Raw genomic sequence first — 26,335 nt, forward strand, 5'->3', positions numbered from 1 at the left:
CAATATACAACCCCACTATACTGTGTTAGCACAACCCCACCATACTGTGTTATTACAACCCCACCATACTGTGTTAGTACAACCCCACAATACAACCTCACTATACTGTGTTAGCACAACCCCACTATACTGTGTTAGCAAAACCCCACTATACAACCTCACTATACTGTGTTAGCACAACCTCACTATACTGTGTTAGTACAACCCCACCAAACTGTGTTAGTACAACCCCACTATACTGTGTTAGTACAACCCCACTATACTGTGTTAGTACAACCCTACCGTACTGTGTTAGTACAACCACCCTATACTGTGTTAATACAACCCCACTATACTGACTTAGTACAATCCCACTATACTGTGTTAGTACAACCCCACTAAACTCTGTTAGCACAACCCCACCATACAGTGTTAGTACAACCCCACTAAACTGTTAGTACAACCCCACTATACTGTGTTAGTACAACCCCACTATACTGTGCTAGTACAACCCACCATACTGTGTTAGTACAACCCCACTAAACTGTTAGTACAACCCCACCATACTGTGTTAATACAACCCCACCATATTGTGTTAGTACAACCCCCCTATACAACCCCACTATACAACCCCACCATATTGTGTTAGTACAACCCCACTATACAACCCCACTATACAACCCCACCATACTGTGTAACTATAACCCCACCATGCTGTGTTAGTACAACCCCACTATACAACCCCACCATACTGTGTTACTACAACCCCACTATACTGTGTTAGCACAACCCCACCATACTGTGTCAGTAAAACCCCACCATACTGTGTCAGTAAAACCCCACTATACTGTGTTAGTACAACCCCACTAAACTGTGTTAGTTCAACCCCAACATACTTTGTTAGTACAACCCCACTATACTGTTAGTACAACCCCACTGTACTGTTTGAGTACAACCCCACTATACTGTGTTAGTACAACCCCACCATACTGTGTTAGTACAACCCCACTATACAACCTCACTATACTGTGTTAGTAATACCCCAAAATTCAATCCCACTACACTGTGTTAGAACAACCCCACTATACTGTGTTAGCACAACCCCACCATACTGTGTTAATTCAACCAAACTATACTGTGTTAGCACAACCCCATTATACTGTTTTAGTACAACCCCACTATACTGTGTTTGTACAACCCCACTATACTGTGTTAGCACAACCCCACTATACTGTGTTAGCACAACCCCACTATACTGTGTTAGTACAACCCCACTATACTGTGTTAGTACAACCCCACTACACTGTGTTAGTACAACCCTACTATACTGTGTTAGTACAACCCCACTATACTGAGTTAGTACAACCCCACCATACTGTGTTAGTACAACCCCACTATACAACCCCACTATACTGTTTTAGTACAACCCCACTATACTGTGTTAGTACAACCCCACAATACAACCCCACTACTGTGTTAGCACAACCTCACTATACTGTGTTAGTACAACCCCACCATACTGTGTTAGTACAACCCCACAATACAACCCCACTATACTGTGTTAGCACAACCCCACTATACTGTGTTAGCACAACCTCACTATACTGTGTTAGTACAACCCCACAAACTGCGTTAGTACAACCCCACTATACAACCCCACTACTGTGTTAGTACAACCCCACTATACTGTGTTAGTACAACCCCACCATACTGTGTTAGTACAACCCCACTATACTGTGTTAGTACAACCCCACCATACTGTCTTAGTACAACCCCACCATACTGTGTTAGCACAACCCCCCTCTGCTGTGTTAGCACAACCCCACCATACTGACTTAGTACAATCCCACTATACTGTGTTAGTACAACCCCACTAAACTGTGTTAGTACAACCCCACTAAACTGTGTTAGTACAACCCCACTAAACTGTTAGTACAACCCCACTAAACTGTTAGTACAACCCCACTAAACTGTGTTAGTACAACCCCACTAAACTGTGTTAGTACAACCCCACAATACAACCTCACTATACTGTGTTAGCACAACCCCACTATACCTTGTTAGCACAACCTCACTATACTGTGTTAGTACAACCCCACAAACTGTGTTAGTACAACCCCACTATACTGTGTTAGTACAACCCCACCATACTGTGCTAGTTCAACCCCACAATACAACCCCACTACTGTGTTAGCACAACCCCAATATACAACCCCACTATACTGTGTTAGCACAACCCCACCATACTGTGTTATTACAACCCCACCATACTGTGTTAGTACAACCCCACAATACAACCTCACTATACTGTGTTAGCACAACCCCACTATACTGTGTTAGCAAAACCCCACTATACAACCTCACTATACTGTGTTAGCACAACCTCACTATACTGTGTTAGTACAACCCCACCAAACTGTGTTAGTACAACCCCACTATACTGTGTTAGTACAACCCCACTATACTGTGTTAGTACAACCCTACCGTACTGTGTTAGTACAACCCCACTATACTGTGTTAGTACAACCCCACTATACTGTGTTAATACAACCCCACCATACTGTCTTAGTACAACCCCACTATACTGTGTTAGCACAACCCCACTACACTGTGTTAGTACAACCCCACTATACTGTGTTAATACAACCCCACCATACTGACTTAGTACAATCCCACTATACTGTGTTAGTACAACCCCACTAAACTCTGTTAGCACAACCCCACCATACAGTGTTAGTACAACCCCACTAAACTGTTAGTACAACCCCACTATACTGTGTTAGTACAACCCCACTATACTGTGCTAGTACAACCCACCATACTGTGTTAGTACAACCCCACTAAACTGTTAGTACAAACCCACCATACTGTGTTAATACAACCCCACCATATTGTGTTAGTACAACCCCCCTATACAACCCCACCATATTGTGTTAGTACAACCCCACTATACTGTGTAACTATAACCCCACCATGCTGTGTTAGTACAACCCCACTATACAACCCCACCATACTGTGTTACTACAACCCCACTATACTGTGTTAGCACAACCCCACCATACTGTGTCAGTAAAACCCCACCATACTGTGTCAGTAAAACCCCACTATACTGTGTTAGTACAACCCCACTAAACTGTGTTAGTTCAACCCCAACATACTTTGTTAGTACAACCCCACTATACTGTTAGTACAACCCCACTGTACTGTTTGAGTACAACCCCACTATACTGTGTTAGTACAACCCCACTATACTGTGTTAGTACAACCCCACTATACTGTGTTAGTACAACCCCACCATACTGTGTTAGTACAACCCCACTATACAACCTCACTATACTGTGTTAGTACAACCCCAAAATTCAATCCCACTACACTGTGTTAGAACAACCCCACTATACTGTGTTAGCACAACCCCACCATACTGTGTTAATTCAACCAAACTATACTGTGTTAGCACAACCCCATTATACTGTTTTAGTACAACCCCACTATACTGTGTTTGTACAACCCCACTATACTGTGTTAGCACAACCCCACTATACTGTGTTAGCACAACCCCACTATACTGTGTTAGTACAACCCCACTATACTGTGTTAGTACAACCCCACTACACTGTGTTAGTACAACCCTACTATACTGTGTTAGTACAACCCCACTATACTGTGTTAGTACAACCCCACTACACTGTGTTAGTACAACCCTACTATACTGTGTTAGTACAACCCCACTATACTGAGTTAGTACAACCCCACCATACTGTGTTAGTACAACCCCACTATACAACCCCACTATACTGTTTTAGTACAACCCCACTATACTGTGTTAGTACAACCCCACAATACAACCCCACTACTGTGTTAGCACAACCTCACTATACTGTGTTAGTACAACCCCACCATACTGTGTTAGTACAACCCCACAATACAACCCCACTATACTGTGTTAGCACAACCCCACTATACTGTGTTAGCACAACCTCACTATACTGTGTTAGTACAACCCCACAAACTGCGTTAGTACAACCCCACTATACAACCCCACTACTGTGTTAGTACAACCCCACTATACTGTGTTAGTACAACCCCACCATACTGTGTTAGTACAACCCCACTATACTGTGTTAGTACAACCCCACCATACTGTCTTAGTACAACCCCACCATACTGTGTTAGCACAACCCCCCTCTGCTGTGTTAGCACAACCCCACCATACTGACTTAGTACAATCCCACTATACTGTGTTAGTACAACCCCACTAAACTGTGTTAGTACAACCCCACTAAACTGTGTTAGTACAACCCCACTAAACTGTTAGTACAACCCCACTAAACTGTTAGTACAACCCCACTAAACTGTGTTAGTACAACCCCACTAAACTGTGTTAGTACAACCCCACTAAACTGTTAGTACAACCCCACCATACTGTGTTAGTACAACCCCACTAAACTGTTAGTACAACCCCACTATACTGTGTTAGTACAACCCCACTAAACTGTGTTAGTACAACCCCACCATACTGTGTTAGTACAACCCCACTAAACTGTTAGTACAACCCCACTATACTGTGTTTGTACAACCCCACTGTACTGTGTTAGTACAACCCCACCATACTGTGTTAGTACAACCCCACTAAACTGTTAGTACAACCCACCATACTGTGTTAGCACAACCCCATAAACTGTGTTAGTACAACCCACCATACTGTGTTAGTACAACTCCACTATACTGTGTTAGCACAACCCCACCATACTGTGTTAGTACAACCCACCATACTGTGTTAGTACAACCCCACCATACTGTGTTAGTACAACCCCACCATACTGTGTCAGTACATCCCCACCATACTATGTCAGCACAACCCCACCATACTGTGTTAGTACAACCCACAATACTGTGTTAGTACAACCCACAATACTGTGTTAGTACAACCCACCATACTGTGTTAGTACAACCCACCATACTGTGTTAGTACAACCCCACTATACAACCCCACCATACTGTGTTAGTACAACCCCACTATACTGTGTTAGTACAACCCACAATACTGTGTTAGTACAACCCACCATACTGTGTTAGTACATCCCACAATACTGTGTTAGTACAACCCACCATACTGTGTTAGTACAGCCCACAATACTGTTTTGACAATGTTCGCAGCTGTCAATGTCCTTCCCTGACCAATTTTTATTTCCCTCCTCTCCATTCTCTCTGAAAACAAAATGAATTGATCATCACAATGACACCATAGTAAATCTGACTGCTGAACATACACTATGTACCATTGTCCTTATTGGTATTTTTTCCCCTCACAGGAGCCAATGAATGAACAAAACTTTGACACTTATGTGAGTACTCTGACAGACATGTACACCCATCAAGACCAATACCAGAGTCCAGAGAACAAGGAACTATTGGAGAACATCAAACAAGCAGTGCAAGGCATCCAAGTGTAGTAGCCTATCTTCTGGCCAACAGGCCCGGTCTGAGGTCAAATCAAATGATATTAAAGCAACAAATAAAAGTCAAAAGAGAGAATGGATTATGATTGTTGCTGCTGTAATTTACCGTAGTATTTCTTTTATTCATTATGCTGTAATGCTCTGAGCTCCATTGTAATGGGTTTTTTGCCTTGCTTTAAAAATAGTTCCCAATGGCAAAAGTTTCAAAGAACATTCACGTTTTGTACATTTTCATATGACCTAATATAATGTGATGTACTGTTTATAGCTGCTAATGTATGCACATTTTAGTGTATATGTATTTATTAATTGTAAGCTTGTATCATTCATTATTTTAACGATATTGATAAAAAGGACAAAACTGAGCGCCACGGTGGAGAGCCAGATGAGAGAAATGTGAGGACCAATCAAAACTGAGTGCCACGGGTGGGTAGCCAGATGAGGGCAATGTGAGGACCAATCATTTTTAGATAAGCTTTTCTCTAAGTATGTCATAGAAAACAAAAATGACCTTTGGTGTGAAGATTGTTTAATGGATGTAAATGTATTGATTTTTGTAACAATGTTTGAAAAACTCTTTGTCTTCAGTGGTCTGTGTGAACACTAATAATAATGTCTGTGTTTAAATCAAGTTTAAGAAGAAACCATGTATAAATATGACACATTTTAAACATCATGACACGGAAACTACTAACTGGTGCAACTCCCATAACCTAGAATGACTATACTTCATTTAGTTAGAAATAAAAAGTCTTAGTAATCTGTGTTGTTAAAAACACAGAGCGAGATGTCCAACGACCAATGGCTATGGAAAATATAAAGGAGACAATCTAGCATTACTAATTTATTTTAATTCTATTGAATACTTAGTAGGACCACTTATCAGCAATATTGGTATAACAATGATTACATCACTTGTTTAGATATGGGATGCAATCTATATAGAAAAGGTTTGGGTATATGCAATTTCTTATAAATGAAATTATAGCTGATTAAAATCTTTTTACTAACAATGTAAATGTATTAAGTTTTGTATAAATCTTTTAATACAATCATGTTTTAGGAATTCAACATGGGGAGATCAGTTCCAAAATGAACGATGGATGAGTTAATGAGTTTCGTTCTTTTCATGTTACATTTTGCACAGGGACACCTTTGTTTCCATGTTTTGATGTTTTGATTGAAACTTAAAGAGGTACTTGAAAGCTCAAATTGATGGTCAGAGGTTTTGTAGAAAAGTTATCTTTATAAAGACTGATTGATGCGCTCGACTTACAGGGTCAACGTCCTTCATTAATCATAGTATATTATTGCACTTGTTCAGTTGAAATGTCTTTGCGATCATGCATCTATGTGTCTGAGCCACAACACATTACATGAGATAAAGACTGCTCTTTGATTCAGTCCTAAAAGTGGATATATTGGTAAAAAAAAAAGATGTTATTGATATCCATTATAACAGCAAAGAATGCTAACCAACAACGGTGATATTGGTAATGGTGGTCCATGATTTATTATTGCTTCTATGATTGATGACAACTTCATGAGTAAATTGCAACCACTTTCTAGGAGACACCCTTAATAAATGTATTCAAAGGCCCAATGCAGTCAAAAAAATGATTTTTCTGTGTTTCATATATATTTCCGCACAATGAGTTTGGAATAATACTGTGAAATTGTGAAATTTATGATAATGCCCTTTTTGTGTAAGAGCTGTTTTAAAAGACCGCCTGAAATTTCTGCCTGTTTTGGTGGGATGGAGTTTTGGCCGTAAATTAGTTAAAAGTTAAAAGAAAGCGAGTTCCAAATCTCTCTGCCAAAAACAGCTAGTTTTCAGTTTTCCCTTCCCCACTCAGACCACTCTCAGACAGTCCAAGAAAAATTATTGCTTGAGAAATTGCTCTTTGCTGAGAAGCTATTTTTGTTTATTTTTGACCATTTTAATTGAAAACAATCACAGTAACCTACTTGTTGCCCAGAAAAGATTTGATATTGAGATAAAAACAGCTGAATTGGACCTTTAAAAACACCATTATAATGCAATGTAAGTGTCAATGTCAGCCCCCTATAATGCCGTTATCTTTTAAACATCAGCCAACTGCAGTAACCTACCCTTACATAGTATGTACTTATTACTAATTACATTTCCTCTACAAATTGTCATAACCATGTGACTTGCTCCTGCTGAAGATGACTCTACTAATGGATTATAAATGTATTCTTAATCCAGTTTATCGTTCATACACTTCATGTGAGTATGAATATGGGTAAATAGAGAGAATGATTCACGTAAGACCTATGTGGAAGTAAGTTAGTCTGTGGAGTCCACGAGACAGAGCTCCGTGAGTCAAGTTCACTTCAGACATCCCTTTTTGATAGTCAACCTGAGGGTGCTATAGTCATTGACCTGATCTCACAGGTGGAATGTGGACTTCTACTAGACTAGAGGTCCACATTCCATATGACTACTCATGTCCGTGTCTAAAGCTTTGTGTCAGCAGCTTATTGCCAATATAGCAAAGCTTTAGATGGATCGACAGCTTCTACTATTTTTCTTTAGTCAATTATGCTTACTGATACAAAGGAAACCGGAATTTTAAGCACAAATCTGCTGCTCACCAACAGTCAGTTCATACTGTAATATCAAATGTTAAAGTTTATCTGTAATTATTTACATACAGAACACTAACATGTCACATGCTAGAATGCAGAATAATTTTCGTATGAATATTTGGGAATTCATGAATTTATTAAACTGCTACAATTATAATTTATTTTGAGTAATGCTTTGATGAAAATGATTTTATACAAAATGTATTTCCTTCTCTCCTTTCCCCTGTCCCCTCTTGCAAACTTTCCAACTTAATTTTGGTACCACATGGCATGATTTTTGTTGATCTATAATTTTTGTTGTATGTTTAAAATCACAAGTTGCTATGATATTTCATTTGAAATTGTGACGTTTGTACGATTTTTATCATGCTGGTGTTAACATCTCTTACTCTGAATAAAACTTGTGTTGCAACACTAACTTGTACTGTTTCCTAAAATGATGCCTCAAACATTGTTGAAGACATACAGTATGAGAAGAGAAATAGCTTAGTCAGGGAGCATTGGTGCAGAGTCACTTACCTGACTTGATCAGACGGTGCATGCAGCTGCAAGTTATGTGAAGCTGGGCACAAAAAGGATTAGCCACAATAGTGGAATTTGCGGTTTGCCTTTAAAATAAACGTCTCTCAATGAAAGTCATGCAAATAATATAAATTGTGGAATCATGCCTTATTGCAGGACTCTGAAACCACTGTGAATTGAGCCACATTTATTGTACCAGTCAACCTACTTTGTGTATTTCCTTGATCCCCAATCATTAGGTAAAGCTGTACAGTGCAATATGAACGTCAATACGCACAATAGGCTGACTGGGGAGGTGATTTCCCACCGTCAAAGTCCCGCAATAAGAGCTAATATTTGCGTAAACACTTCACAGTTGTGTTCTCTGGGTGTCAACGCGTAGACTGATACCCCATTTCATTGCTCCACATTCCAACACTCCATTAATGTTTAACATTACCTCGTCTAAAAAAATGGCATGATTCCACCAATTAGAACTTTCTGCGTTACATTCAAAGATGGATTTTTATTTTGAAGGCGAACAGCAAATTCCACTATTCTGGCTAATCCTTATTGTGGCTAGCTTCACAACACATAACCCGGTCCGGTCAAGCCACAGTAGCCAGATGACGCTAGCTGGCTGCTTATAAATGTAGTTTTGGGCAACAGGGTTAAGTAGCTGGCTAGGTAGTTATTTCAATAGGAGAACAACAAGTGGCTACCTAGCGAATACTTACTCACATAGATTCCTAAATCATTGCTAAGAATATTGAACATGACTGCCGTTTCTACTGTTCACTGTATTCAGGCTGGTTGCATTGGTGCTAGCTAGGTACCAAGCTAAAGCTGGCTAGACACCCCAGAATTTGCTAATAACATCTGTGTCAAAGATATTTGCAAAAAAAAAGGTATCCTGCTCGTTTGATCCTGATCTAATTTCAAACGCTCACACAGACGTTATCCCATTCGGTCGAACAAATAATGCCTTATTACCAATGGAGTATTGTACAGCTTTGACAGTGATCGTAATGGTGGCGCTTGGCTTCCACGTGCAAATTCAGCACACACAACATTATACACTGCTCAAAAAAATAAAGGGACCACTTAAACAACACAATGTAACTCCAAGTCAATCACACTTCTGTGAAATCAAACTGTCCACTTAGGAAGCAACACTGATTGACAATACATTTCACATGCTGTTGTGCAAATGGAATAGACAACAGGTGGAAATTATAGGCAATTAGCAAGACACCCCCAATAAAGGAGTGGTTCTGCAGGTGGGACCACAGACCACTTCTCAGTTCCTATGCTTCCTGGCTGATGATTTGGTCACTTTTTAATGCTGGCGGTGCTTTCACTCTAGTGGTAGCATGAGACGGAGTCTACAACCCACACAAGTGGCTCAGGTAGTGCAGCTCATCTAGGATGGCACATCAATGCGAGCTGTGGCAAGAAGGTTTGCTGTGTCTGTCAGCGTAATGTGCAGAGCATGGAGGCGCTACCAGGAGACAGGCCAGTACATCAGGAGACGTGGAGGAGGCCGTAGGAGGGCAACAACCCAGCAGCAGGACCGCTACCTCCGCCTTTGTGCAAGGAGGAGCAGGAGGAGCACTGCCAGAGCCCTGCAAAATGACCTCCAGCAGGCCACAAATGTGCATGTGTCTGCTCAAAGAGAACACCAAGATTGGCAAATTCGCCACTGGCACCCTGTGCTCTTCACAGATGAAAGCAGGTTCACACTGAGCACGTGACAGACGTGACAGAGTCTGGAGACGCCGTGGAGAACGTTCTGCTGCCTGCAACATCCTCCAGCATGACCGGTTTGGCGGTGGGTCAGTCATGGTGTGGGGTGGCATTTCTTTGGGGGGCCGCACAGCCCTCCATGTGCTCGCCAGAGGTAGCCTGACTGCCATTAGGTACCGAGATGAGATCCTCAGACCCCTTGTGAGACCATATGCTGGTGCGGTTGGCCCTGGGTTCCTCCTAATGCAAGACAATGCTAGACCTCATGTGGCTGGAGTGTGTCAGCAGTTCCTGCAAGAGGAAGGCATTTATGCTATGGACTGGCCCGCCTGTTCCCCAGACCTGAATCCAATTGAGCACATCTGGGACATCATGTCTCGCTCCATCCACCAACGCCACGTTGCACCACAGACTGTCCAGGGGTTGGCGGATGCTTTAGTCCAGGTCTGGGAGGAGATCCCTCAGGAGACCATCCACCACCTCATCAGGAGCATGCCCAGGCGTTGTAGGGAGGTCATACAGGCACGTGGAGGCCACACACACTACTAAGCCTCATTTTGACTTGTTTGAAGGACATTACATCAAAGTTGGATCAGCCTGTAGTGTGGTTTTCCACTTTAATTTTGGGTGTGACTCCAAATCCAGACCTCCATGGGTTGATAAATTGGATTTCTATTGATTATTTTTGTGTGATTTTGTTGTCAGCACATTCAACTATGTAAAGAAAAAAGTATTTAATAAGATTATTTCATTCATTCAGATCTAGGATGTGTTGTTTAAGTGTTCCCTTTATTTTTTTGAGCAGTATATAATACAATTGCTATTTGACGTGTCAAATGAAAATCTTATTTGAGCGTCGAATAGCGTTATTTGACGTGCATCTTTTTTGATAAGCAAAGATCTAAACGGCGTGGGCTCCCGAGGGGCGCAGTGGTGTAAATAGACACTGCATCTCAGTGCAAGAGGCGTCATTACAGTCCCTGGTTCGATTCGAGGCTGTATCACATCCGACCGTGATTGGGAGTCCCATAGGGCGGCGCACAATTGGCCCAGCGTCGTTTGCGCTGGTGTGCACACAGCGTTTAGCCGGGGTAGGCAGTCATTGTAAATAAGAGTTTGTTCTTAACTGACTTGGTTAGTTAAATAAAGGTTACATTTTAATAAAACAATGTTATTGTAAAGGCACACAACTGAGAGAGAACACTATGGAACAAATGTCACGACCAACCATTCCCAAACCACCCACAAAAAAAGTACTCAAACGTTAGGACAGTGTAGCCTAGTAGGTATTGCACCTTGACACATGAGACAGGTCAGCAAATCAACAGCAACTTCAATCAAAAGATCTGATGGACATTTCAATTCAGTCATATTTCTCAATGACTCAGAGTCATTGTGGCGCTAAAGATATGCACGTCTCCGCAGTTTAGCTCGTGCAAGGAACAGGCGCTGGATTTGCCGGTTCCTTTTTCCTGGAATCGGTGTTGCTGAAGTATCAGATAGTTGCCCTGTCCTCAGCGTTTGTTTTGGTTGTCAGCTGAAAGAAAGATGTCTGCAACGGAGGACGACAGTGAGTTGCGGGGTCTTTTGATCCAAACCTTAGAAAACAATGGGGTGTTGAATAAACTAAAGGTACGTAGCTACATAACGTGTAAATCTATGTCGAAAGGACAGTTCAAAGATTGAGAATGTTGCTGTAACACAGCTAACGTTAAAATTTGGCAATAGCTACATAGCTAGCACATTGGTAACGTTATCTGGCTTCACAGCGGGCTAGCTAGCTTCTAACTTTGGATGACCAACTGCTAGTCAGCTAGCTAACTCATAAGTATACATATTTAGGTACTTAGTTACCTATCTAGTGTATAGCTAACTAGTTTATGCGGCCCACTTGCTTTGGCCAACACCCTCTTTTTGGTGTTGTGGTATTTTGCAGGCAGAAATGCGCGCTGCTGTCTTCCTGGCCATGGATGAACAAGCTAGAGTGGAGGTAAGATAGATAACTAGCTGACTTGGGAGGATATTCAAAAAATCCTGATAGCTTCGGGCTACTTATTGCTTCTCTTTAATAATGACTTTTAATTTTATGGATGTGTCTAAAGCATATGATTTATCCACTTCTGCATAACCTTTGCTTCACTCTCATTCACTTCACCCCACAGAATAAAACTCCACTTGTCAATGAAAACTTGAAGAAATGTCTTAATACACAGGATGGTAAGTCAGGGTTTTATTATCCACCATGATTGTCATAATCTGCTCATCCCATAATCAACATACCTTACAATTACTCATTTTTTTTCATGAGGCTAATCATATCTTTCCCTTTGTAGGATGCCTGGTGGCCAGCCTTATCATAGACTTCCTGCAGGTGTTCCACATAGACTTCACGCTTGCTGTCTTCCAGCCAGAGATCAACTCAGTGGGTGTTTTACTCCCAGTGGATGGGGCTGGCTGGACATTTAGACAAATATAATACTTGGAAATGTCAGTGCTGCATTCACTGTGTGTGTGTGTTATTTTCAGCTAAATGGCCTGGACAGCCGTGAGCAGGTGTCCCGTGATCTGGGTATCACTGAGACCGATATGAATAGGACCACTCCTCTGCTGCTTGAGCTTGTCAAGAGAGGCAGACACAGGGAGAAGGCCTCCATCTTCTCAGCGGTAAAGACACACCAGTACACAGGGCTTACCATTTTACATACATTTATTCATTCACATACATTAGCGTATTCCTTTGCTGTCCAAAGAGACTCTGACATTAGCAGTTGTCAAAACCCGAAGCCTCGCTGATTTGATTGTGCTCTTAAATGGCTATCCTTCACCTCCTGTTAAGTGTTTTGTTTCATCTTAATGGAGTGTCCAGCTTGTGGTTATAATGGACTGCTTTCCTGCTCTGTACTCCCTCTGCTTTCGCTGCTCTGGCCTTCTGTTATCTGATGTAAGGGGGGTAAAGCCACATTTGTCTACCTTCTCACTCGCCCACTCACCAGGGTACATTTACATCTACCTGTACAGTACCAGTCAAAAGTTTGGACACCTACTCATTCAAGGGTTTTTCTTTATTTGTACTATTTTCTACATTGTATAATAATAGTGAAGGCATCAAAACTGTGAAATAACACATGCAATCATATAATAACCAAAACAGTGGTAAACACAACTCTTTCTAAAATTACCGCCGAAATTGTTGCAACCCCTATTACTAGCCTGTTCAACCTCTTTCGTATCGTCTGGGATCCCCAAAGTTTGGAAAGCTGCCGCGGTCATCCCCCTCTTCAAAGGTGGAGACACTCTAGACCCAAACTGTTAGACCTATATCCATCCTGCCCTGCCTTTCTAAAATCTTTGTAAGCCAAGTTAACAAACAGATCACTGACCATTTTGAATCCCACGGTACCTTCTCCACTATGCAATCTGGTTTCTGAGCTGGTCATGGGTGCACCTCAGCCACGCTCAAGGTCCTAAACGATATAACCGTCATCGATGAAAGACAGTACTGTGCAGCCGTCTTCATCGACCTGGCCAAGACTTTCGACTCTGTCAATCACCACATTCTCATCGACAGACTCAATAGCCTTGGATTCTCAAATGACTACCTCGCCTGGTTCACCAACTACTTCTCAGATAGAGTTCAGTGTGTCAAATCGGAGGGCCTGTCGTCCGGACCTCTGGCAGTCTCTATGGGGGTGCCACAGGGTTCAATTCTCGGGCTGACTCTTTTCTCTGTATACATCAATGATGTCGCTCTTGCTGCTGGTGATTCTCTGATCCACCTGTATGCAGACGACACCATTCTGTATACTTCTGGCCCTTCTTTGGACACTGTGCTAACAAACCTCCAGACGAGCTTCAATGCCATACAACACTCCTTCCGTGGCCTCCAACTGCTTTTAAATGCTAGTAAAACTAAGTGCATGCTTTTCAACTGATTGTTGCCCGCACCCGCCCACCCGACTAGCATCACTGCTCTGGATGGTTCTGACTTCGAATATATGGACAACTTCAAATACCTCAGTGTCTGGTTAGACTGTAAACTCTCCTTCCAGACTCATATTAAGCATCTCCAATCCAAAATTAAATATAGAATCTGCTTCCTATTTCGCAACAAAGCCTCCTTCACTCATGCTGCCAAACATACCCTCGTAAAACTGACTATCCTACCGATCCTTCACTTCACTCAACACTCTACTCAGCAAATTGGATGTAGTCTATCACAGTGCCATCTGTTTTGTCACCAAAGCCCCATATACTACCCACCACTGCGACCTGTATGCTCTCATTGGCTGGCCCTCACTACATATTCGTCGCCAAACCCACTGGCTCCAGGTCATCTATACGTTTTTGCTAGGTAAAACCCCGCCTTATCTCAGCTCACTGGTCACCATAGCAGCACCCTCCCGTAGCACGTGCTCCAGCACGTATATTTCACTGGTCATCCCCAAAGCCAACACTTCCTTTGGCCACCTTTCCTTCCAGTTCTCTGCTGCCAATGACTGGAACGAATTGCAAAAATCAGTGAAGCTGGAGTCTTATCTCCCTCTCTAACTTTAAACATCAGCTGTCAGAGCAGCTTACCGAGTCCATATTATGTCAAGAACGGCTCAAATAAGCAAAGAGAATCGACAGTCCATTACTTTAAGACATTAAGATCAGTCAATCCGGAAAATTTCAACAGCTTCAAAAGTTTCTTCAAGTGCAGTCGCAAAAACCATGAAGCACTATGATGAAACTGGCTCTCTTGAGGACCGGAAGACCCAGAGTTACCTCTGCTGCATAGGATAAGTTCATTAGAGTTACAAGCCTCAGAAATTGCAGCCCAAATAAATTCTTCAGAGTTCAAGTAACAGACACATCTCAAAATCAACTGTTCATAGGAGACTGTGTGAATCAGGCCTTCATGGTTGAATTGCTGCAAAGAAACCACTACTAAAGGACACCAATAAGAAGAGACTTGCTTGGGCCAAGAAACACGAGTAATGGACATTAGACCGGTGGAAATCTGTCCTTTGGTCTGATGAGTCCAAATTTGAGATTTTTGGTTCCAACCGCCGTGTCTTTGTGAGACGCAGAGTAGGTGGGCGGATGATCTCTGCATGTGTGGTTCCCACCGTGAAGCATGGAGGAGGTGGTGTGGGGGTGCTTTGCTGGTGACACTGTCGGTAATTTATTTAGAATTCAAGGCACACTTAACCAGCATGGCTACTACAGCATTCTGCAGCGATACACCATCCCATCTGGTTTGGTCTTATTGGGACTATCATTTGTTTTTCAACATGACAATGACCCAAAACACACCTCCAGGCTGTGTAAGGGCTATTTGACCAAGAAGGAGAGTGATGCATCAGATGACCTGGCCCCCACAATCACCCGACCTCAACCCAATTGAGATGATTTGGGATAAGTTGGACCGCAGAGTAAAGGAAAAGCAGCCAGCATGCTCAGCATATGTAGTAACTCCTTCAAGATGGTTGGAAAAGCATTCCTCATGAAGCTGGTTGAGATAATTCCAAGAGTGTGCAAAGCTGTCATCAAGGCAAAGGGTGGCTACTATATGTTATTTCATAGTTTTGAAAATGTAGAAAATAGTACAAATAAAGGAAAAACCCTTGAATAAGTAGGTGGCCAAACTTTTGACTGGTACTGTACATCAAACATTTTAGCGGTCCCCTCTTGACAGCAGAGAGAGAATTTCCTGCAATTATACAGATTTTGCCATGGTGTTTAGAGAACACTTTGCCTTTTTAAAACAAGTTTTCACATTTTGCCATGGGGTGGAGAGAAGATTTAGAAATGTTATAACTAATTTCATTCAATTTTGCTCATTTTGCCATGGGGCTGAGAGAAATGTTTGCAGTTTTTAATATGATATCTGAGTGAGAGTGACTAACAAAATCAATGGGGGACCCCGGTCGGTAATTCGACCATGATTACTAGATAGCTGGCTAGACTCATTTACCAATCTAAAAAATGTTAGCTACCCTGGCTAATTGAGTGACTGACATAACAAGAGAAACTGCTGATGCACAACCAAATGTAGAAATTGTATTTTACTATTCTAACTTTAAACAGTAAGTTGAGACCCAGACTGAGTTCTTATTTGAGCCACGGGCCTACAAAACGGGGGTGGCCCACGGGCCACCAGTTGCCCGTCACTGGCCTACAACATGAACGCACAGATGTAATCATAGACCTGAGCTGCCTGGAGAGGAAATAAACTTAGTATTTCTCATGGTTGTCATTGACTACCAAATGCAGATATGACTAACAAATGCTAATATTATCTGGATCATAAGAATGAATTGTGCTTGAAAGGTCGACAGATGATTGAGAGCAAATGGTTTTCCTGTTGATCATCGAGTTTCTGACATAACAAGTTTGTCCTACTTTCTTCCAGTCATGTTTCATACTCTGCTCAAATCATCAGAATGAGCTCACGTGGCTAGTCTGTGGGCCACAAAGGTGCACATGTAGTACTAGCATATAACACCACAAAGGACAGTTTGAATCAGGTTATGTAGATATGAATCTCATGCTCACAAGTTAGTTTGTTTTCCCCAAGAGGCTGCCTTTTTAAAAAGCAACAAATTCCTTTGAAAACGACCTCTGTGGCATCGATATGTGTCAAAAATATATTAGTGTCAAAATTGACTGCAAAGTGGAAATTTGATCATAAAGTCAGTCTCATCTAAAATGGACATTGGACATACGTGAGTCGCAACGTGTAAATGAAGGTTGGGTTTTGATTTGACGATGTCCATTTGCCCACTAACATGGGGGTGAACAGTTGCTGTGATTGCTCTCTATCCAATAGCATAGACAGTGAGACAGACCTGCCCATCAGCCAGACTTTATTTACATAAGACAAGTCGCACATTCTTTTACTTGAGAAATACCGCAACAAACACCTTAGATAAATGTGCAACTAAAACATTCTTGGCGAAAATGTACACATTTATTACAGATTTCTTGAGTTATCTTAGTTATTCTTTGGCTTTTGAGGAAGTGAAATAGGTTACCATGTCTCATGAGGGACAAAACATCATTAACCAGTGGCGGAATTGTTTAGGAAACACTCCTCCAAGACTGAAATTAAATTTTTCTAACGAGTAATAGAAAACACATGCCAATCGGCGTGGTCAGTGGCTCTTTAAATGTAGAGCGATTGCTTTGTCTGATATTGTTCTGCCTTTTTGTCTTTGTAGGAACTATCCCCCAGGCAAATAGCAGATGCTCGGCAGAAGTTTGACAGTTATGACAAGGTGGTAATTTTAAGTCAAATATTGTTAAGCCATGTCTTAAAATTTAGGTGTGCTCAAATATGATCATACAGTCTCCATTGCCTGTCTTGTGGAGGTGTTTAAATGTCCAAGATTCTTCCAAGATCCTGGCTCTTATTGTGTTTCAACTATCTGCTTCACAGGACAGAACTGATGGGATATGCAAAGAGGATTTGGAAGCTCTGTTGGGAGATGTTTTTCCCAACTTCAACAAGTATGTTTGTGCAGACAAAACACTGAGTGCCACATTCTTGGACCAATATTAAACAAAAGAGCATGCATTTCCATTGAAAATGCTTTGTCATTCAGGAATAGACATAATCTGGGTCTGGGAAACCTGCCCTGATTGCAAAGCTGGTACTACAATGCTACTTGTGGTCTGAATCCACAGTTCATCCAGTTTTCCTTAAAGGTGCACTATGCAGAAATCGCTACGCCATAATTAACATTTTTTTTTTTTTTTTCTCTCCCCAATTTTGTGATATCTAGTTGGTAGTTAGTCTTGTCCCATCGCTGCAACTCCCGTACATATTGCAGCTTTAACACAAGTCGTTGTCTGTGTGTCCAATAACAGGAACATGCTGGAGAGGTTCGTCACCGATGAGCTCCGAGCTGGAGACAAAGCCTCCAGTAAGTGTTCTGGAGGAAGTGACATATTGTTAATGAATGGTTGCTATAGTTACAGGTATGGCAACACAAAGCTGAGGGAAACATTTTTATCTGCTCTGATGCTTTGTCTCTATGTTTCTGTAGCTAGTGACTTCCAAGAGTTTCTGGGCTTGTACAAGCGCTTCTTCAGTCAGTGTCGAAGTGTGGTAAGACACCTTTACTATTCCTTTATAGATCAAATTGTAGATTGAACTTTGTATGAACCGTTCCTTTCTGTGAATCAACACATTGTCATAAGGGTCCTTCCCTTCCAGATCACCCATGACACCAGTGATGTCATTCACAATCCCAGTCGATATGTTGAGAAGATGAGCCCTTCACCGGCGAGTAAGGTATGTTGGCTCTATTCAAACTATAGTGCACTGCATGTTCTAGTGTTGTAGTTCTGTCTATAAAATAGTTTCTCATAGCATAACTATTTTCTTACTTTGTTAATTAATATTGCATTCCTTTAATACCTGTTTGTGAACAGCTTACTTGCGAATCAATTAATTTCTACTGAACTTGCCCTAACGTAACATGAACTCATAACAAGAGACCTAGCTCTGTATTTCCAGGATGTGAACATAGGGTCTAAATGACATGAACATTTAAGAGAATGTTGATTGTTAAAACAAAGCCTCTGATAAAAAGAAATGTACACTTGCTTTCAAAAGGATGAAGAGGTCAGTAGACTAAACTGTATTTTATTTTCCCTAAATGTAGCCTCCTTTTAGGGCCTACCCAGTACCCAACATGTTAGTGAGGCAGCAAATGTGGGAGGAAGCTGATAGCGGTGTTCTCATACACAGATCCCCAGGTTTAAAGGACATAAGAACAGTGCACAGGAGGAGAAGGCTGGCACCAAGGTAAACTGCAAGGTGGGGAACAGGTTTGTGTTCATTAGACACCAAATGGAAGAAAATGTTCCGAAAGGGGGAGGGACGAGCTGAACTCGTTTTTGTTTGGTTTGCACTAATGAACACAACCCTGGTGTAGAATATGCTCATACCAACTTAACGAGGGGAAGTTCTCTTAACACTGGCTGGAATGCGCTTTTAACCAATCAGCATTCAGGATTAGACCTACCTGTTGTATAATTGGTTTGGTGTCACCACTAGCACAGGGAAGATGGGACAGCGGTCTTCAGCGCAGCTTAACAACTCATCTGCTTCTTAACTGGGCTCTAACTACTGCGATACAGCCTCTATAATGTGCTTTCTCATCCAAATCATCTGATTCTAATGAATTATGAGTGTTGACAGTTTTGATTTGAAAATCTCTTGCCTGTGCTGTGTGCATGTGTTTTACTAATGGTTTACTAAGACTAACATAGCTAATGGGTTAGCTCTCAACTGTCTTAATGGTTGATATAGTAGGTAAGACTAACATAGCTAATGGGTTAGTTGTCAACATTTCCTCGCAAATATTTCAGTGCCACAACTAACTCTTCCTGTCGCTTCAAGTCTTCTTACCATTTGCAAATAAATGCGAGCTAACCCACTCAAATAAACAGAAGCAACTTTAAATGTGTGTTTTTCTATTTTTGTTGTCTTGTTCCTGTATGGTCCCACACAGGGCGAGAAGGTCAGCCACAGTGACACCAGTCTGAACTTCGTCTCTCTAAAGGGTAAAGGTCAGGGTCATTTGGTGTCGAGGCACAGTGAGACGTCCGGGAGCAACGGCAACGCCCCCGTGGCGAGCCAGAAGAAGCGTCTTGAGGTGGAGGAGGACGCAGACGAGGGCGACTCGTTCTTTGACGACCCTCTGCCTAAACCACAGAAAACCTATGGCTGGTGAGGATGAGTAATGCATTAGTGATAAATGTAAAACATGCATGTCATTAATATTAGTATAAAAATGTATCGTGACAAATGTTGCAACCGTATATCTAAGAATCTTAAAATGCAGGGTTTTTAATCAACTCTGAGGGGTTAGGTCTATTTGGAAAAAGTGGTGCTGCAGGATATTTTTGTGACAAAGTATTGTAGCCAACCTGCTGTAATTTGTGTAGAGCAGTGCGGCTCTGCTCACTGAATGTTCTCTCTCTCCTGTCATGCTGCGTATGGAAGTAGTAGTGTCCCCCTGACTAAGAGTAAGTCAGGGCCCAGTCTGTCTAACAAGAAAAACAGTCAGAAAGAGTAAGTATGTCTTCACTGTAAACTCAATGAGTTGGGCTCATTTACAGTGACTCGTAGTTGGAAATATAGGGCTGTGATCATTAGGTAGCACTGTAACAAAGAATTTTGCAACTTTCAGTCAGTTCTTCTATTTTGGTGCCTGATGAACACAACCCTGTTCTATCTATAGTAGGTCATCTGAAATATACAGTTGAAGTCGAAAATTTACATACACCTTAGCCAAGTACATTTAAACTCAGTTTTTCACAATTCCTGACATTTTAATCCTAGTAAAAATTCCCTGTTTTAGGTCAGTTAGGATCACCACTTTTTTTTAAGAATGTGAAATGTCAGAATAATAGTAGAGAATTATTTCTTTCATCACATTCCCAGTGGGTCAGAAGTTTACATACACTTTATTAGTATTTGGTAGCATTGCTTTTTATTTTGGGTCAAATGTTTTGGGTAGCCTTCCACAAGCTTCCCACAATAAGTTGGGTGAATTTTGGCCCATTGCTCCTGACAGAGCTGTTATAACTGTCAGGTTTGTAGGCCTCCTTGCTCGCCCACACTTTTTTATTTATTTATTTATTGTCCTCAAGCCATTTTGCCAGAACTTTGGAAGTGTGCTTGGGGTCATTGTCCATTTGGAAAACCCATTTGTGACCAAGCTTTAACTTTCTGACTGATGTCTTGAGTTGCTTCAATATATCTACATAATTTCCCTCCCTCATGATGCCATCTATTTTGTGAAGTGCACCAGTCCCTCCTGCAGCAAAGCAACCCCACAACATGATGCTGCCACACCTGTGCTTCACGGTTGGGATGGTGTTCTTCTCCTTGCAAGCCTCCCCCTTTTTCCTCCAAACATAACTTTGGTCATTATGGCCAAACAGGTCTATTTTTGTTTCATCAGACCAGAGGACATTTCTCCAAAAAGTAGGATCTTTGTCCCCATGTGCAGTTGCAAACCCTAGTCTGGCTTTTTTATGGTGGTTTTGGAGCAGTGGCTTTTTCCTTGCTGAGCGGCCTTTCAGGTTATGTCAATATAGGACTCGTTTTACTGTGGATATAGATACTTTTGTACCTGTTTCCTCCAGCATCTTCACAAGGTCCTTTGCTGCTGTTCTGGGATTGATTTGCACTTTTCACACCAAGGTACGTTCATCTCTAGCAGACAGAACGTGTCTCCTTCCTGAACGGCATGATGGCTGCATGGTCCCATGGTGTTTATACTTGCGTGCTATTGTTTATACAGATGAACGTGGTACCTTCAGGTGTTTGGAAATTGCTCCCAAGAATGAACCAGACTTGTGGAGGTCTACAATTTTTTTTCTGATTTCTTGGCTGATTTATTTTTTATTTCCTCATGATGTCAAGCAAAGAAGCACAGAGTTTGAAGGTAGGCCTTGAAATAAATCCACAGGTACCCCAATCGACTCAGATGATGTCAATTAGCATATCAGAAGCTTCTAAAGCCATGACATAATTTTCTGGAATTTTCCAAGCTCTTTAAAGGCACAGTCAACTTTGTGTATGTAAACTTCTGACCCACTGGAATTGTGATACAGTGAATTATAACTGAAATAATCTGTCTGTAAACAATTGTTGGAAAAATTACTTGTCATGCACAAAGTAGATGTCCTAACCGACTTGCCAAAACTATAGTTTGATAACAAGTTTTAATGACTCCAACCTAAGTGTGTTAACTTCCCACTTCAACTGTAAATCTGTGTTATGTTAGTGTTCTGTACTCTTGTTGAAAGTACAAAGAAGGTGTTTGTTAAGATGACTAAAGACCCTCAGAAACATGAACCTGTGTGACCTTGGCCTAAGTTGTGGTCGATGGTTTGGTGTAATACACAGGAGCACTGTGCTGTCTGGATTTGCTCTGTTGCACCATGTCCTTGTTCTTCCACTGTAGCTTCCTCTTTCTCCTCCTGTCTTTCTTTCTGTTTATATGTGTGTGTCCCTTCCCTTTGTCCCCAAGCAGCTTCGTCCACTCTCTGAGGGAGGAGAGCCTCTCAGGGCGCTCCTTTACTCCAATGAGGAGGGACGCTAGCCTCAATGAGTGAGTGTGCATGGTGTTGGTGTATCACTCCTCCCATTAGCTAAATTAGTTGTGCACCTCCGAGTGAGGTGTGAAAAATCACACAATTTGCCTCCTGCCTCAACTGTAATGAATGTTGTTTTGTAACGTTTGCTGTCAGCCTTGGAATCAATAGTCTGGACTTTAACATCCAATATGGACGTTATGGACTTTTTTGTGTGTATTTCTGTGTGTTGTGTTGAGTGTCCTTCCTTCACTGCACTCCTGTCTGTGGTCTGTCTGTCTCGCTCTCTTTCTCTCTCTCTCTGGGCTCAGCCTGTCTGCTTTGGGCAGTGACACAGAGGGTGATGGGGACCAGCTCTTTTCCTGACTATGATAATAAACTGAGCTGTTCGGAGAGAAGGGGAGCTGCAGGCTCAAGGCATCCTCTCTCTCTCTCTCGCGCTCTCTCTCGCGCTCTCTCTCGCGCTCTCTCTCTCGCGCTCTCTCTCTCGCGCTCTCTCTCTCGCGCTCTCTCTCTCGCGCTCTCTCTCTCGCGCTCTCTCTCTCGCGCTCTCTCTCTCGCGCTCTCTCTCTCGCGCTCTCTCTCTCTCTCTCTCTCTCTCTCTCTCTCGCGCTCGCTCTCTCTCTCGCTCTCTCGCGCTCTCTCTCTCGCGCTCTCGCTCTCTCTCTCTCTCTCGCGCTCTCGCTCTCTCTCTCTCTCTCGCGCTCTCTCTCTCTCTCTCTCTCTCTCTCGCGCTCTCTCTCTCTCTCTCTCTCTCTCTCTCTCTCTCTCTCTCGCTCTCTCTCTCGCTCGCTCTCTCTCTCGCTCTCTCGCGCTCTCTCTCTCGCGCTCTCGCTCTCTCTCTCTCTCTCGCGCTCTCGCTCTCTCTCTCTCTCTCGCGCTCTCTCTCTCTCTCTCTCTCTCTCTCTCGCGCTCTCTCTCTCTCTCGCGCTCTCTCTCGCTCTCTCTCGCGCGCGCTCTCGCGCTCTCTCTCTCTCGCGCGCTCTCTCTCTCGCTCTCTCTCTCGCGCGCTCTCTCTCGCGCGCTCTCTCTCGCGCGCTCTCTCTCTCGCTCGCTCTCTCGCGCTCTCTCTCGCGCGCTCTCTCTCTCGCGCTCTCTCTCTCGCGCGCTCTCTCTCGCGCTCTCTCTCTCGCGCTCTCTCTCTCGCGCTCTCTCTCTCGCGCTCTCTCTCTCTCTCGCGCGCTCTCTCTCGCGCTCTCTCGCGCGCTCTCTCGCGCGCTCTCTCTCTCGCGCGCTCTCTCTCTCGCGCTCTCTCTCTCGCGCGCTCTCTCTCTCTCGCGCTCTCTCGCGCTCTCTCTCTCGCGCCCTCTCTCTCGCGCTCGCGCCCTCTCTCTCTCTCGCTCGCGCCCTCTCTCTCTCTCGCTCGCGCCCTCTCTCTCTCTCGCCTCGCGCCCTCTCTCTCTCTCGCTCGCGCCCTCTCTCTCTCTCGGCCCTCTCTCGCTCGCGCCCTCTCTCTCTCTCTCTCGCTCGCGCCCTCTCTCTCTCTCGCTCGCGCCCTCTCTCTCTCTCGCTCGCGCCCTCTCTCTCTCTCGCTCGCGCCCTCTCTCTCTCGCTCGCGCTCTCTCTCTCTCGCTCGCGCTCTCTCTCTCTCGCGCCCCCTCTCTCTCGCTCGCGCTCGCTCTCTCTCTCTCGCTCGCGCTCTCTCTCTCTCTCGCTCGCGCTCTCTCTCGCTCGCGCTCTCTCTCGCTCGCGCTCTCTCTCGCTCGCGCTCTCTCTCGCTCGCGCTCTCTCTCGCTCGCGCTCTCTCTCGCTCGCGCTCTCTCTCGCTCGCGCTCTCTCTCGCTCGCGCTCTCTCTCGCTCGCGCTCTCTCTCTCTCGCGCTCTCTCTCGCGCTCTCTCTCTCGCTCTCTCTCTCTCTCGCTCTCTCTCTCTCTCTCTCGCGCGCGCTCTCCTCTCTCTCTCTCTCTCTCTCTCTCTCTCTCTCGCGCTCTCTCTCTCGCTCTCTCTCGCTCTCTCTCTCTCTCGCGCTCTCTCTCTCTCTCTCGCGCGCTCTCTCTCTCTCGCGCTCTCTCTCTCTCGCGCTCTCTCTCTCTCGCTCTCTCTCTCTCTCGCGCTCTCTCTCTCTCGCGCTCTCTCTCTCTCGCGCTCTCTCTCTCTCGCGCTCTCTCTCTCGCGCTCTCTCTCGCGCTCTCTCTCTCTCTCGCGCTCTCTCTCTCTCTCGCGCTCTCTCTCTCTCTCTCGCGCTCTCTCTCTCTCTCGCGCTCTCTCTCTCTCGCGCGCGCGCTCTCTCTCTCGCGCTCTCTCTCTCTCTCTCTCGCGCGCTCTCTCTCGCGCTCTCTCGCGCTCTCTCTCGCTCTCTCTCGCGCTCTCTCGCGCTCTCTCTCTCTCGCTCTCGCGCTCTCTCTCTCGCGCTCTCTCTCGCTCTCGCGCGCTCTCTCGCGCTCTCTCGCGCTCTCTCTCGCGCGCTCGCGCTCTCTCTCTCGCGCGCTCTCTCTCTCTCTCGCTCTCGCTCTCGCGCGCTCTCTCTCTCTCTCTCGCGCTCTCTCTCTCTCGCGCTGACTCTGCTACTAAACTGCGCTGTTCGGAGAGAAGGGGAGCTGCAGGCTCAAGGCATCCTCTCTCTCTCTCTCTCGCGCTCTCTCTCGCGCTCTCTCTCGCGCTCTCTCGCGCGCTCTCTCTCGCGCTCGCTCTCGCGCTCTCGCTCGCGCCCTCTCTCTCGCTCGCTCGCGCCCTCGCGCTCTCTCGCTCGCGCCCTCTCGCGCTCCTCGCTCGCGCCCTCTCTCTCTCTCGCTCGCGCCCTCTCTCTCTCTCGCTCGCGCCCTCTCTCTCTCTCGCTCGCGCCCTCTCTCTCTCGCGCGCGCGCCCTCTCTCTCTCTCGCGCCTCTCGCCCTCTCTCTCTCTCGCGCTCGCGCCCTCTCTCTCTCTCGCTCTCGCGCTCTCTCTCCGCCCTCTCTCTCTCTCGCTCGCGCCCTCTCTCTCTCTCGCTCGCGCCCTCTCTCTCTCTCGCTCGCCTCTCTCTCTCTCGCTCTCGCCCCTCTCTCGCGCTCCTCGCGCTCTCTCTCTCTCGCGCTCGCGCCCTCTCTCTCTCTCGCTCGCGCCCTCTCTCTCTCTCTCGCTCGCGCCCTCTCTCTCTCTCTCGCTCGCGCCCTCTCTCTCTCTCGCTCGCGCCCTCTCTCTCTCTCGCTCGCGCCCTCTCTCTCTCCGCTCGCGCCCTCTCTCTCTCTCGCTCGCGCCCTCTCTCTCTCTCGCTCGCGCCCTCTCTCTCTCTCGCTCGCGCCCTCTCTCTCTCTGCGCCCTCTCGCTCGCTCGCTCTCTCTCTCGCTCGCGCTCTCTCTCTCTCTCTCTCTCGCTCGCGCTCTCTCTCTCTCTCTCGCTCGCGCTCTCTCTCTCTCTCTCGCTCGCGCTCTCTCTCTCTCTCTCGCTCGCGCTCTCTCTCTCTCTCTCGCTCGCGGCTCTCTCTCGCTCGCGCTCTCTCTCGCTCGCGCCCTCTCTCTCTCTCGCTCGCGCCCTCTCTCTCTCTCGCTCCGCTCCCTCTCTCTCTCTCGCGCCCTCTCTCTCGCTCGCGTCGCGTCGCTCTCTCTCTCGCTCGCGCTCGCTCTCTCTCTCTCTCGCTCGCGTCTCTCTCTCGCTCGCGCTCGCGCGCTCTCTCTCGCTCGCGCTCTCTCTCGCTCGCGCTCTCTCTCGCTCGCGCTCTCCTCTCGCTCGCGCTCTCTCGCGCTCTCTCTCGCTCTCTCTCGGCTCTCTCGCGCTCTCTCGCGCTCTCTCGCTCTCTCTCGCTCTCTCGCGCTCTCTCGCGCTCTCTCTCTCGCGCTCTCTCGCGCTCTCTCTCTCGCGCTCTCTCGCGCCCTCTCTCTCTCGCTCGCGCCCTCTCTCTCGCTCGCTCGCTCGCTCGCGCTCTCTCTCTCTCTCTCGCTCGCGCTCTCTCTCTCTCTCGCTCGCGCTCTCTCTCGCGCTCTCTCTCGCTCGCGCTCTCTCTCGCTCGCGCTCTCTCTCGC

The 26,335-nt window shown here is 45.0% G+C and overlaps 2 protein-coding genes across 15 annotated transcripts in view; both read left to right on the plus strand.

The window, feature by feature from the left end:
• Positions 1–8,469, plus strand: part of LOC106608144 (myelin transcription factor 1-like protein) — a 355,994-nt gene extending 347,525 nt beyond the window's left edge. For all 9 annotated transcript variants that reach the window (XM_082977020.1, XM_082977024.1, XM_082977022.1 and 6 more), the window contains one exon: positions 5,292–8,469. In XM_082977020.1, the coding sequence (XP_082833146.1) occupies positions 5,292–5,432 (141 nt within the window). In that variant the 3' untranslated portion in view covers positions 5,433–8,469. The remainder of the gene's footprint in view (positions 1–5,291) is intronic.
• Positions 8,470–11,317: 2,848 nt separating this feature from the next.
• On the plus strand, positions 11,318–22,972 carry LOC106608145 (centrosomal protein 43-like). 6 transcript variants are annotated; one of them, XM_082977032.1, is made up of 13 exons: positions 11,318–11,930; positions 12,235–12,288; positions 12,461–12,515; positions 12,632–12,720; positions 12,825–12,962; positions 17,504–17,560; positions 17,722–17,792; positions 18,153–18,208; positions 18,332–18,393; positions 18,502–18,579; positions 19,039–19,095; positions 19,856–20,022; positions 22,340–22,960. In XM_082977032.1, the coding sequence occupies exons 1-13, from the start codon at positions 11,847–11,849 to the stop codon at positions 22,419–22,421; spliced, it is 1,050 nt and encodes a 349-aa protein (XP_082833158.1). In that variant the 5' UTR covers positions 11,318–11,846; the 3' UTR covers positions 22,422–22,960. The 6 variants fall into 6 exon arrangements, with proteins under 6 accessions (XP_082833158.1, XP_082833157.1, XP_082833154.1 ...); XM_082977031.1 differs by having other exon boundaries at positions 11,319–11,930; positions 18,953–19,095; positions 20,302–22,972; XM_082977028.1 differs by having other exon boundaries at positions 11,319–11,930; positions 19,805–20,022; positions 22,340–22,958.
• Positions 22,973–26,335: the final 3,363 nt, after the last annotated feature.

This window comes from Salmo salar, chromosome 06, assembly GCF_965601325.2.
Source record: "Salmo salar chromosome 06, fSalSal1, whole genome shotgun sequence".
Classification (NCBI taxonomy): domain Eukaryota; kingdom Metazoa; phylum Chordata; class Actinopteri; order Salmoniformes; family Salmonidae; genus Salmo; species Salmo salar.

Excerpts from the sequence above, each read along its gene's own strand:
- LOC106608145 (XM_082977028.1), top strand. The coding sequence starts at position 11,847 with ATGTCTGCAACGGAGGACGACAGTGAGTTGCGGGGTCTTTTGATCCAA. Across the intron at positions 17,561-17,721 it reads AGTTTGACAGTTATGACAAG|GACAGAACTGATGGGATATG; the intron begins GTGGTAATTTTA and ends TCTGCTTCACAG. Across the intron at positions 18,394-18,501 it reads TCAGTCAGTGTCGAAGTGTG|ATCACCCATGACACCAGTGA; the intron begins GTAAGACACCTT and ends CTTCCCTTCCAG.